The sequence below is a fragment of the Podarcis liolepis genome (assembly GCF_965112155.1).
Source record: "Podarcis liolepis genome assembly, chromosome: 11".
Classification (NCBI taxonomy): domain Eukaryota; kingdom Metazoa; phylum Chordata; class Lepidosauria; order Squamata; family Lacertidae; genus Podarcis; species Podarcis liolepis.
Window position 1 is genome coordinate 39,325,084 of NC_139565.1, and position 14,309 is coordinate 39,339,392.

The window sequence follows — 14,309 nt, forward strand, 5'->3', positions numbered from 1 at the left end:
CTTACTATTTTCAACAAAGCATGTAGGCAGGATGTCAGATAGTCACAGTTGTTTGTGCAGCAGGATGCATGCTTAAATTAGCTTCTATCATGTTTTGAACATGGTTTTAAATTTATAAATAGATTACTTAAAATTTCAAAGCACACTATCACAGCTGGAGAACATGCATCACTTCCAAAACTGGACTTTTATAGGTTGACTCAGGAGAAGGATAGCAAGTTGAAGGAGAAGTAGTAAAGTTATTTACCTTTTCTAATTTTTTGGCCTCAATGTGTCGCAGCACCTGTTCCCTCCAGTCATGGGGAACTTTACTTTTTCCTGGAGGATCTAGCAGAGAGTGCTCAGAGTTAACTCTTGGGTTTGTTCTTTTAGAAGGACTAGTCCTTGAGTAATTGAAGTCACTAACTGACATAGTTCTCTCTGGTATTTCGTTTGCTGAAGGGCGAGCACTCTGAGGCCGAGGTACATTGGGCCCATCCACGCTGTAGGTTCTTGCAGAAAGAGGTCTTTGTGGCCCTGACATTATTGGTGGAACTCTTCCCATTGAGTGCAAATCCCTGTACGTTAAATAATCTCCTTCAGGAACCTGAGGGCGCCGAGGAGGCCCAGAATCACCAATGTTCATGGAGGCAGTGGAAGAGACACTGCTCTGCCGCTGGAGAGTATTTCGGCTTGCTCCAGAAACAAGTCTGTCATTTGGTGGAACGGCCCACATTTCCATATGCCGGCCACCCATCCTCTGATGCGTATTATATGCAGCAGTAGCTCTAACATTGTTATGGTTAGAGAAATTCATGTTGGCAGAATGTTTCATAGAATTACAGCCATCTGCAGTATCTGACCTTGGCAAGCGTTGAGGAGGCAAGCAGCTTTGTTCAACCAGGGAGTTTTGTTTCGGGGGCCACAAGGATTCTTTGGCTGCCATGCTGCTACTGTACTGGATATTATATTGAGGGGTACTGAATTGTTGTGACGTATTTGTCCCTTGCCCTCTTATTACATTAGTGCCTTCAGGATTATGATTCGAATCAAATTTGAACACGGTTTTTGTACACATTAAATCAGACGATGACGAACATGCAGGAAATACTTGTAATGGCTGGTCATAGAGGAGAGTAGCTGATTTACTCCGGACTATGTTTTTTCCATCTGGACCTGTAACTGCTGGTTTTACTACAGGATTTGGCTGCTGGGATCCATTGTCATTGATGATATCATAAATTTTCAGAGCACCTGTGTCCATGTTAGTTATGCTGTGAGATTTCACAACTGGTCCACTCCGCTGGGGGGACAAGTCTTCAGTGCTTTTTGAAAGACACATTTCCAAAGAAGAATCAGTATCAATTGTAGCACTTCTCTTTAGCTCTGGTTTTCCTGCGCAATGAAGCCCTTCCTCAGAATGTCCATTGACATTATTTATAGGACCCAGGTTAGAATATTTATTTCCATTTTCCAAATGCTCAATTTCTTCTTTTATATTATTGTTTAAAAAGCCCTTAACTGACGATATTTCCTGTGATTTTATTCGTTCTACTACATTTGATTGGATTCCTTCCTCATCAGTCAACTTGCAGATATTCATGTTAATTTGGTGAAATTTGTGAGACTCATCAGTAGCATTGTTTAGCTCAACACCTCTTTCTATCAGAGCTAATCTCTCCTCAATGTTTAATCTGAATTCAGTGAAATTTGTAACTTGATCTTCAGCATCTAGTTTTTCATCTGCTATGACATTTAATTCACCTCCATTTTGTAAAAGACTATTGGAATTTTCATCTTCTTGCCTGAAAGCAAAAAATTAATAGTTTAACAAACTGATAGATATGACAACCGCATTGTTATTATGTTGGTATATCAATTACTTCTTGTGCACTAATAAAATAGTTTTATAAGACGCAATGTACTAAGCATCTCCTTGCCGAGATAAAATTGTAACATATTAGGCATTGGATACCACTGAAGTCTTTATTAAAAGATAAACACAATCTTTAGTGACAATCAAAATGTTTGGTAACAATACGAAAAACTAAGTTATTGTTCACTGAAATTACTTCAGTGACTGTAGAGCATCTGCTCTGTAATTAACATTTTTAGAAGCTAAGATACAGAAAAAAGATGTCAAGTGTGAAAGGAGAAATGCTAAAGTGTGTCCAAATACATTTGTTACATGGCCAGATAGACAGTGCCGGGATAAGGCACCCGACCAAGAACTATTCTGGTGCTGCCGGGCAAGTAGTATCTCATGTCAACTATGCTGATGCAATGGGGAAAACACAAGAGAACTTAATGTTGAAGAGGCAGGTGATATAGTTCATGGAGGGTAGTGGCAATTTCTTCCAACTTCTGCCAATTCCCTAAACTGCACATTTCCTTACTCAGCTTGCTTTGATTTGGACATATTGGGCTTCTCTAGTGTACAAGTCCCATGTCAGTACAACAAACCAAAACTCAGCAAAAGGACAGCAAACCCAAACAAGCAGACTTAGAAATACAATATGGATGGTCATCTATAACTTGTATAGGAAAACAACAAATCCACCGTTTAATTTCTAAAATGATTTTAAACAATTTATGAAGTTATTTAAAAAAACTAGCATAGAAACATGAAAATGACTTTTCAAATCAATATTCCAAACAACCAAGCTATGTGGTATTTTTCACACCTGATTTTGGAAGTGATAGCCATATTAGTTTCCTTGTCTGGAGAGCACAGAGATGCTTCACGACTACTGTCGGTATTTAGAGAAACCGAGTCAGACATTCGAGAAGGAGAGGAACAATTGCTGTTATTCTGATTACTGTTGTGTGTGGGGTCATCCGACAATGAATCTACATCTTTGCTGTCATCTAAAAAGAGTTCAAGTTAGCTTAGTATAGGTATATAACTACCTTATGGTCCATTCAGTTTCATATAATTTTCACAGGAAATCTACTGAATATATACAATCATAGAATTATATAGTTGGAAGAGACCCCAATCTAACTTGCAAACTGCTATGAAACAGAATTTCAGATCTAAACAATTTCATTTTAACTTAGTACTGTATAGGCTAAAAGCAACAACATTTTGCCCACTACTGAAATTTGTTAACGCTGCCCAACCCAACTCCTCAAACATAGTCAAATTATGTTACATGCACCCTTACATTCCTGGTTGCATAATGAAGTGAAGTATACATATATTTCACAGCTTCTGCGTGATATGCTTCAGATGGTCAAGTTACATGCATTTGGAATAATAATAATAATAATAATAATAATAATAATAATAATAATAATAATAATAAATTTATACCCTGCCTATCTGGCTGGGTTTTCCCAGCCACTCTGGGCGGCTTCCAACAAAACACTAAAATACAATAACCTAGAAGCAATTTTAAAAATTCTATGAAATTACTGTCAGCTCTTCATTAAACAAACCCCCCCCCCACTACATAATTTTTTCACAAATGTACTGGACATTATCATGAGTAAGATACATATTTCTATGCCTGTTATTCAAGCACAGCAACATCCATTATATTTAAGCAGAGGAAATATAGTCGAGTAAGACGTATACTATGATCATAATTACTTATGTAATCATGCTCCAAGCAATAAGGCATGTGAAAATATGCTCCATTAACTTAAGCGCACATGTGCTAGTTTAAAAGATGAATGTTCTAAAATATGCTTCCAGATACTTTCATACAGCTTTAATTTAACTTATTTGTATAAACTTGAACAACTGACAGATTGTTTAAGCTCACCTTTTTTGCTATTGCCAAGTGTTACCACCTTTGGTTGGTTAATAGAGGTTTCTATGAGAGGGGGTCTCATTTCTGCTATTTTCATTTCTTCGTCAGAGGACAGCTCTTCTGACTCCTGCCAAAGGAGAGGTGTGTGGTATAAATTTTCAGATGCTTGCCAAAATAAATAACTCCTTAGACAAACCTAAGCATTTCTGCATGCATTGTTCATTTGCGCTGGTATCTCCATTTATTTTTATTTTTTTATTGTTACTGTAACTCCTCATATTGCATTGAGATTGCTCCTGAGAGGAGCAGCTCATTGTGCAGCTACAGTCAGAGGCTGGGCTTTGGAAGACAGCAATATAACCACCACTCACTCTGGAGCAAGACCCAGGCACCAAGAAGAAAGCACAAAGGAAACACTTAAACAACAATAACTACTACTACTACTACTAGTAGTAGTAGTAGTAGTTATATGCTTCATTTGAAATACTGATAATATGTAAGCTTTGAAAGACCTGGGTGGGAAATTGAGTGGGGTACACAAAAGGAGAGTTTGTGCATTTCCAAGGCCTTGAAACAGGAAAACTAACATTTGAAGAAAAGTCCCCAGACCTATTTGGCAGGCTTAATCCAATCTGGAGGGGGAATTTGCTGTGCCTGTTTCTCAGGTGGGGGTGGGGTGAGTTATAGCTTTAAATAAAAATTCACAAGAGTGAATGGAGAAGGGGAGTCAAAAACTCATTGTTTTCCAAAACAAACCCACATCTTAGATCTCAAAATGAATGTGACAGCCTTTGAAGCACTTCCGGCCAAGGTGGGCTGTTTTCCAAAGCATCAAACTGGGCTTTGAACGGAATTTTGTGCTCAGGACCTACTACTAGCCTATAAACATACGGTATATATTTATACGCCACCCGCTTACACTTATGAGTGATTGACAAGCTGTATAACAAACAAAATCTCACAAAATTACAAAATCAAACAACGTGTAGCAAAGTAAAATCATAACTATCAGACGTAGTAGCAACTCATATAATAAAGCAGAGCAAAACAGTACTGTTTTGTTTACTGATTATATTTATATCCTGCCTTGCCAGCATGCAAGGTCCTCTCCTTCTCCCACACCCTTTATCCTCAGAACACTCCTGTGAAATAGGTTAGGCTGAGAGTGGCTGACCCAGTAAACCTCACAAATGGGTGTTTTCCCCAGGCCTAGTCTGACATTCTACCACAGCACCACATTTGCTGGGATCTCAAAAAAGTAACTCTGGTGCATATACTCAAATAAAAAAATGTGAAAAATATGCACACTTCTTTTGAACAGAAATAATGAAAAGGCAATTTCAGAATCATTTAATGTAATTACTTATTCATTTATCTATTGTGTTCTGATTAAATCCTGCCTATTCAAAAAGTAATTTGCTGCTGGCAACTGTAACAGGATTTTAGCAAAACACTTCTGCACACACTCAAAAGTAATCCCAGGTCATCGTGTACTAGACTGTAACTTAAGTGTTCTTGTGAGTTTGCTTTATTTTTGAGGGGTAAATGAAAAATATTTTGCAATTTATATTCTCCTCATCATGTTTTGCTCAGCTTTGTGTGTTGCTTAGTTGGCAGAGAACATGCAAGGGAAACAATTAAACTACCTCAAGAGTATCCTCATGATTAGCAATTGGTATTTTGTTCTCAGAGGTTTCAACTTGAGTATTCATCTGCAAGTTTCCGGTGCTATTCTCAACTTCTGCTACATTAGGTTTTTGCACACAGTTTCCTATCACATTCTGCTCTTTGTTTTCCATTTTGCTCTTTGCTGGAGTAATTTCTGAAGTCTATGATAGATTTAAAGACATTAACAAACATTCTATTCTGGAAATCAAAGCTTGTATACTTATTACTTTCATTTATTTTAAAAAAATCTATACTGCTTTTCATTTGCATAAAGAAACATCAAAGCAGTTCACACAATAACAGAACATCCAATAACAATACTCATCAAGAAAATCAGTAAAATGGTCACAATGAGCAGTAATAATAATTAGGCAGTTTAGTGCAGTAAATTATTTATACTTATATATTGCTTCACACATCCAGAAGCAATTCACGATAACAAAATATGTAAGCAATTCTATAACAAATACAAAGCTAAGTGTTTGTCCAGAGAAAGTACCATCTAAAATAGAAGAAAATGTCCACCCCATCCACAAAGGATGAATACCAATAGCCACCCAAGCCCAGCCATTAGCGCTGTCCAAACTAAGGGTCAGAAAAGGCTTGGGTGAACTGTCCCAAACACAACAACAGAGGCTTATGTGTACCTAAGAAAGGAAGTTTTATTCAAGGATTGTAAAGATTCAGATCGAGTTTAACAAGTAAAGATCACCAAAGGTGACTAAGAGTTCAATAATGCTATCAGGGTCTGAGGCTGGATGAACCCTGCAACAAATGGGCACAACCCCTCCCCCAATCATCTTTTAAAGGTGATACATAGCATGCTCACTTGTGAGACTGGTGCACTTGGAGTTTCCTGCTTCGTCTAATGGGGGTGTGGGTCTGCTGCCAACAGCAAAGGTGGCACCAAGTTCTCAGCTACAGAACAGAGCTACCCAGTCCAGCTGCCCAGCCTCTCCTTCTGGCTCGTCTATGCTCTTCCCCATTGCTAGGGAAGCTCTTTCTTCCATTGATGGAGGGGGCAGCAGAGAGAGCAAGTGGGACTGCCTCCCCTTCTCTGGCCTCTAAAGAGAAAGGATCACGTGTGCGGGGGTCCTGCGCCTCCCTGCTTGCAGTGTCCTCAGTACTCTCCTCCTCCTCCTCCTCCAACTAATCTGAGCACAACTCCCACCCTGTATCACTTGGGATCACTGAGTTCACGACAGGAATCAACACATTTCTACAAGTGACAAACTATTTTGCCACTTTTATCTCGTAATAATCTTGATATAAATCAAATGGAATTTTGACCTCACGCCATCTGTGAACCCTTTGATTTTTCTCTGCAAAGACCAACAAGGGGGAAGAAAGAAAGGTGCCGAAAGCAGAGATGCCTACTTACCAGAATCAGAGAACATTACTTAAGCTATTTTCTAAATAGTGGCCAATACACTCAAATCAATTACTCTCAGTCCATGTTAACATTTCCAGTCTACCAGAGCTGGATAATTACTCTGTGGAACGCCAAAGGTGAGGTGTGGTTTTTTTTTGTAAATATTTATGATTATATACAAATATTTCCACAGTTCAAATTTTAGTATTTCATTAAAATGAACAAAATATGACAAAAATAGAATTTTGAAACTAACCTTTACACCTGTATCTTTCATTGAAAGTGGTTGACTTTCTGGCTTTGTTTCTTTACTAGCATCATCTGGGTTTTCTTCATCTTTCAGTCTGTGCACTATTGTTTGAACTGTTTTGACCATATTCTTCAGCTCATCAGGGTAAGGTGTTGGATACCTCTTCAAATTACCCTCCTAAGCAAGAAAAAAATAGTTTTTAGAAGTCGCATCACAGTTGCAAAGCAACTCTGCAAATTCTGACATCAGCTGTGGAAGAGAAGAAACTTTCCACTATAACCATAGGGCTGCTGCTGGCATTGAAGTGAATGGGGAATGCACATGTACAGTCCTCCTTACATTTCTCACATTTCTACTCAACTCTATCTCTAGGGAACTCATTATTTTCGCAGGATCAGTCTCAGCTAGGCACTGCTCCAGTACCAGAAGCTGTAAAAGAAACCTGGAACATGCATGAAGCTACAGATCACACATCCTGCACTTATAGACCATTACATTTATTTGCATTATTTACGCTTTAATCCCATCTTTAAAACCAATTGTTATTTTAAATTACATTTCTACTCCTCTTTTCTCCTCCAATAAACATGGCTAACAAAATCTTGCAAACACCAGGAAGAAAAAGACTAATAATTCACTTCATTAAAACGACAAAACAAACAGAACAAAAAGCAGCAGGACTGAGCATGACATGCACGAGGTTCCCAGAGATTTTGTTATCCAACCACTAACCAGGGTCAGGCCAACTTCAAATCATTGGCTGGCTGCATCATGTGCCTTCACAGCATAACCTCAAAGAGCTTCACGTTAAAGACTGTCTACATGCATTCTAAATGAAAGCTATGATCCTCTAGAATCTCACTGAAGCCTGAAGGTTGTGCAAAAGAAATTGTGAGACAGTTGCTAGGAGGTTACCCAACTCAGCAGGAGATCCTATTAAAGGCAGAAAGTGTGAAACGTATGAAGGAAATCATGACAGAATAAAGCAATTGCATACCCTGGGTGGTGCCTCTCTTTCATCTTTATCTTCATCACATTCAAAAGCAACCTGAGCACGCTGTTTCCTCTGCTCCTCCCACAGTGAAGGGTTGAAACTTTCGTTATCAGATATAAACATAACTAAAGAATAGAAAAAGGAAATTGATTCCTAAGCAAATAAGCTCCAAGGGGTCTGGGACTTCAGGACCCCGATACAGATGAGGGCCCAATAATTTAAAAGTTAGAAATAGTAAAATCGGTAATCCAATCTAAATAGATACTCCCTTTATCATCAAACTTTTTAAAAAAAAATAGGAAAAAATAAAATCAAATTCCTACCCTCTTCAGATCTTGGTTGCTGTGGAAACATATAATTAGTAAGTACTGTTTTCTGTGTTTCTGGGTCAACTTCTTTTTGAAGTGGAATGAGTGGTTTAGACTGAGAATACAAACAAAACAAGTATCGCCATTAGGAATATATACACATTCTATACACGTGCATGCAGCGAAATCCTAGTTTCATTTTCATCAAGAATATATATTTGATATGAAATATTAAAACATAGCCAATATATTAAGTATGCTGAGTAATTTTATTAACCAAGTCTCAAGATAAAGAGGAGTAGATGTTTTAAAAAAGTTTTGTACACACCCTATTCATGATGCATAACCGTTTTGCAGAATGCCAATGATAATCCTTTAACAGCATGTGCATGCACTTCAAGACAATAATAGGATTCTTTGGCTCATCAGAACATTAGGTCCAATGTGATCACTTTGTGAGAAATACCAAATTCAGAAGCCAAAAATATATTTGAGTCCAAAGGGGATTTATGTATGTCAATGAGGGGCTAGTTTTAAAATTTGTTAGGATTGCAAGAAATTAAAAAAACAACTTCTAATCATGCTAAAAATAAGCAATGCTTACCTGATTATCTGATAGCCACATGGCAGTCAGCTGCTGCAGCTTTGTAAAGGTATAGGGCAAATACTTCAGTCTGTGAAGGAAACATGTGATACAAAGATTATGCATAAAAACAAATTATTTATCTAAGAACAGACCAGAATAAGGATACCATAGATAAAGAATCACCAACCCAGTGCCCATGAGTGACGTGGTTCCTGGAGGTAGGTACTAGCCCTCCAAGAAAGAAAGTTATGGGGCAAAAGGTGTAGGTACCTTCTAGTGATTTCTGTAAAATGAGAGCGGTGTGGCTACCATGTATATATATTTTTGTATTGAGAAATGCTCCCGGTTGTTTATTAGACAGCAATAGCACCAGCATCAGCCAGAGTGTGTGCACACCTTTTATCGCCATACTCCATACTTTTATCTCCAAACACTTAGCTGTCTTCCTATGGTAAGCATAAGGTTGTCAGGGATGGCTGCCTCTCTAATTTTGTTTTATGTCACACCCCCAGGGCAGCCATTTTGTATTACGCCATACCCCCTCCAATGCAGCCATTTTGTGACTGGTGCCCCCCAACCTCTTCAATCAAAAAAGGCTGGTGATCCCTGGCAACTTCATGGTGAGTACTGGCACCTATTTTTCTAGGAAAAAAGCACCAGGAAGATGTGTGTGCATGTGCCTGCATAAGTTCCAGCTTATGCATTGCTGGAATGTAGCCTGCTGTGCAAAGGCAAGAGTCACACCCATCGCTTCACCGAATTTCTTTCTCTGGCATGAAGCCTCTGGAAGACTGCCCATGAGGGAATAGGACTGTCAGGATGACAAAGGTTCTCCACCCCTGAATATGAAAAACATTGTATGTTTTTACTTTTGGTTTTAAAACAGATGGACTTGTTTGAAGCATTAGATTTCTTTAGTCTAAAGCTTTTCATTCAACATTATCCAGATCTAAACAAATAGTAACTTTTTGTCCAGTGTGATATTCTCATTCTCTCTCTCTGTCTCTCTCTCTCTCTCTCTCTCTCTCACACACACACACACACACACAAACACACACACACACACACACACACACACACACACACACACTACAAGCAACAACCTCATACCCACAGCAACCCAAGAATTAACCCCTACTATCTAACCAGTAGTTTTCTCTGATCAGATAACAATCCCAGCATAACTAATAGGGCAGCATTTCCAACTCAGGTGACCTCTAGCACTACAAATTGCATAATTCCTGCCCATTGGCCATACTGGATGGGGCTAATGGGGGTTGTAGTCCAACAACATCTGGAAGGTACTAGTTGAGGAAGGCTACTCTGCCACAGCAGTGTTACGGAATATAAAAACTCATGCTAGAATCACTAACTAGTCTTATCCAAGGGGAGGGTATTCCAAACTCCTGAGCTTTCCCCCATCTTGCCAACACAACTGTGGCCTCAGTCAACTTCAGACACTAAGGATTAGTCTCCTCTTGGCTCCATCCTACACAATTGCAGGTTATGGGCTGGCAATGGACCGTATTATGCTTAAATTCTTATCCTCTCTCTTGCTAGCACCTCAATTCCCAGACCTGTCCAAGCTTCTCAGCCAGAACTGAATCTTTGTAATACACACTTTTCCACAAAGGAAGCAACCACCAAATAAAGAGCCACAAGGGCAACAAATGCATTTTGATACAATTATGGTAATTTGATACCACGATTCATTACATTTATATTTCATCCCTCTCCAAGGATCTCAAATTGGTAAATGCACTTCCATCCCATTATTTTATCTTCACAACAAGCCATGGGGGGAAAGGAAGGCACTTAGGCTAAGAAACAGTGACTGACCTATGGTCATTGAGTGGCGCTTCATTATTCATAATTGACACAAAAGAATGCAAATAACAAACCTATTGTCACTTAGATTGACGACTTTTAATTTCTGCATATCACCCATTTCCTCTGGGAGGAACTCCAGCTTATTAGAATGTAAGAACAGAACAGTTACATGTTTCCAGTTTCCAATCTGAAAAATAAATAAATAAGTTTGATTACTCAGCAATCCAGAGTATTAGCTGCTGAATGTTTTAAATCATGCATTTATCTATTATTTTTTAATAGGAAAAGAAACACTTGCTTGGATATATTTTCAAAGAGAAAAATTTCCACTAACTAGGACCCACATTATTTTGGATATAAAGGGACAAGAAAGGTCAGGGTGGATTAGAGGAAACTAAGAGAGCAATTTATTCGTTGCCTTTAAACTTGCACCAAAAGTACAGTATTTTTTCACAATGAGGTTATATGTACTTTTTTATTCCACCTAAAGAAGAGGTTCCCAACCTTTCTGGGCCCATTTCAAATTATATAACTTGCACCACCACAAACCTGTTCTTTCAGTTTATTTCTTGAGCACTGGGGAGGCAGGGGGAACATTCTCAGACCCCTAGACCCCAGAGAGCAGGAGAGAGGAAAAACAACCAAGCACACAAGACATTCCCCACCACTGAGGAGGAGAAAACGACAGAAAAAACCCAGCCTCCCAAGGAGAACGGAGAACACCTAAAGCAAAAACAGATCCATATCCCACTCCAAGGGGGAGGGACAAACAAAGAAGTGTACCAAACCACAGAAAGTAAGAAGGTGTGTGTGCACGTGTATGCACAAACACACACAGTTCATCTTCTTTTATTCTCTTCTCGTGTCCATCCTTCCTCTCCCATCCCTTTTTCCTTTCTCTTTCAATACACTCTTATTTCCTCTGCAATACCGGTCTCAGTCTAGAAAACTATAGAGTTGAAAGAGGAAGTGGGAAGGGGCAAAACAACTCCTGCCTCCTCTCTCAACTTCCAATTTCTCTCTCAATTTCCAGGTAGAGATTTCACCCTTCTCACTTATAAAGGGCTGGGGTTTAACTCCTGGCCAGGGCAGCAGAAGTGAGGGGAGTACAGAGGCTTTCACAGGCATCAGTGCTCTTGTGGTCACTGCATTGGAGACCACAGACCTAAAGAATGCAGGCCAGTTTGACTATTCTCGTGGCATCCAGCAACCACCCTCAAAGAATAGCTGTCAACTTTCAGAATTGAAAATAAGGGATCAGCAGCCTCACCCGTCCCAGGGACAGTCAACGGGATATCTAACAATCTGGGATAGCAGCGGGAAGCAGCGAGAAACGGCGCTGGGATAAGGGAATTTCCCGCAAAAAAAGGGAAGGTTGGCAGCTATGCCTCAAAGGCTGTAATTTGCTTGACTCTTTTAGGCTGCTATGAGCCCATGGATTTGATTTTCAGCGTGGTAGCCATGTTAAGTCTATTGCTGCAGGAAGCTTGTGTCATTTATTGGTGCATAAGCAACAGGATGTAAGAGGAAGGAACAAAGTACACACTATATCTCCTATACTGGAATGTGGCCATGCAAATTACTCATCGCCAACGCCTTTCAATGGCATGCAAATGCATAGCAAACACAGCAATCATATTCATTCTTGGTATAGCTGAACGGAAGAATAAGCATCAGTTGTACAATTGAGGCACAGGTTTCTACTAGTGCAGATCTAACTTATGACCCCTGTACATAATGTATTTCAGAAAACTCTATGACTCTTTGGTCTAGGAACTTTCTTCTCTTTAGTCCAATGCACATTGCCTAATGCCATTTTTTCTGTGCAATAACTTTTTGTCAGAAAATAACATGACAACTTGTGCCTACTGACAACTGTTCTGACATCTATTTGCATATTCAAGTTAAGGCAGGCTTCACTTGATGTCACCAAGGAACATTCAGCTACTCTCATCCTTAAAACTATTTATTTTTCATCTTTCTTTCAAGGAGCTTGAGGTGACATAAATGGTTCTCTTTCTTTCCTTTCCTTTCCTTTCTTTCATTCTTCCTCTTTCTTTTTAATAATTAAGAGTTTATTGGCATAAACACATACAGAATACAATGAAAATGATGGATATAGTGAATAAAAAAAACACAGATGCAGGGGAGATACATTTATGGAATATACAGATCATGCATTAAAAAGGAGGCAGGAAAATCCACCTGAAGCATGTGGAAAGGGGTAAAGGGGTAAGAATGATGGCTGCATCTGTTTTGCATGCACCATTATGTCCGTTTTGAAGTTGGAATCACTTCACAGTTGAGGAAATACTGAGAGCTTGCATTCTCTGGTCAAAGCTTTTTCTCATCTCTGAACAGAATGTGCTTTAATAGCAAAACTGGCAGATGAGTGGCCTCTTCCTTTTAAGTATACATCTTATTAATATCTTTAATTGCATGATTATGACTGACACTTCGGAAATTTATTCCACCAACCAAACCTGCATCCTAAGATTTTAGCTAGTTTTAATCTACTTGAAATGTACAGAAATAAAAGCATGCAGATATACTCTTGCTTACAAATCTAAACATATGTAATATATTAAAAACTAGATTTTCATTAATAAGAACTTACCTCTGGTGGCAACTGTGTTAAAAAGTTATGATCTGCAGCAAAGGTCCTTGTATTAGAGAGCTGTCCAATAGATGAAGGCAACGCTTCAATCTCATTGAAGCTACAGTCCAGTTCTTCAACTGATGTTAAACTGAAATTCAATTAAATTTATTAAATTAAAAAGTCTTTTACATGACAGTGCCATTTTAAAATGAACAAAATAAAAATTAATATCCAGTTGTAATATAAATGCTAAGTAATAAGAGCTAAATGTAGGGCTGAAGTTTGCCCCTTTTAAAAATATAGCCCAAAACTCATTATTCCAAGCTACCTGTAGCCTTTCCAAAATAATCTGCTGGCGTATGAACCAACAACTGATAAAACCATGCAATGTCTACATGGTACTGTATTTGATGTGCAGTAGATAAGAGGATTATAACCAAACAAGAAGTCATTAAGGAACAAAACCATAGAATATAAGCCCTTATTTATTCAGAAATACCTACCCTCCTATAGAGTCTGGCAGATACATTAGCTGATTTTCATCAATTTTAAGAATTGTTAATTTCTTCAGGGACCCTGTTGTAAAACATATATCATAATAAGATAGTGTTCATAGAAAACAGACATTCCTGCTTTGTACAAGGGGACACATGGACAAAGGTCTGAAAGTGATGTTTCACTCTACCTGTCCCACCCCAGTCCATGTCGCGAAAAAACAAACAAAAGAAATATACCGTATTTTTTTGTCTATAAGATGCCCCCATGTATAAGGAGCCCCCTATTTTTGGGGACTCCAATTTAAGAAAATGGGGGGAGATGGCCCCCATGTATAAGATGCCCCCAAATCCTGGACATTATTTTTAGGGGGGAAACCTAGTCTTATACATGGAAAAATACGGTATTTCTCCCACGACTGGGAGCATCAGTGGCTAATGTCTAAGGCATCCTGCACTTCATACTTGTGG

The 14,309-nt window shown here is 38.8% G+C and overlaps 1 protein-coding gene across 2 annotated transcripts in view; it reads right to left on the reverse strand.

The window, feature by feature from the left end:
- ERBIN (erbb2 interacting protein) overlaps nucleotides 1-14,309 on the reverse strand; it is a 90,631-nt gene that overhangs the window by 17,920 nt on the left and 58,402 nt on the right. For both annotated transcript variants that reach the window (XM_083465172.1, XM_083465171.1), the window contains exons 11-21: nucleotides 13,848-13,920; nucleotides 13,363-13,492; nucleotides 10,817-10,932; nucleotides 8,934-9,003; nucleotides 8,345-8,444; nucleotides 8,025-8,146; nucleotides 7,034-7,204; nucleotides 5,384-5,566; nucleotides 3,750-3,864; nucleotides 2,664-2,847; nucleotides 248-1,784 (exon numbers count right to left, since the gene is read on the reverse strand). In XM_083465172.1, the coding sequence (XP_083321298.1) occupies nucleotides 248-1,784; nucleotides 2,664-2,847; nucleotides 3,750-3,864; nucleotides 5,384-5,566; nucleotides 7,034-7,204; nucleotides 8,025-8,146; nucleotides 8,345-8,444; nucleotides 8,934-9,003; nucleotides 10,817-10,932; nucleotides 13,363-13,492; nucleotides 13,848-13,920 (2,801 nt within the window). The remainder of the gene's footprint in view (nucleotides 1-247; nucleotides 1,785-2,663; nucleotides 2,848-3,749; nucleotides 3,865-5,383; nucleotides 5,567-7,033; nucleotides 7,205-8,024; nucleotides 8,147-8,344; nucleotides 8,445-8,933; nucleotides 9,004-10,816; nucleotides 10,933-13,362; nucleotides 13,493-13,847; nucleotides 13,921-14,309) is intronic.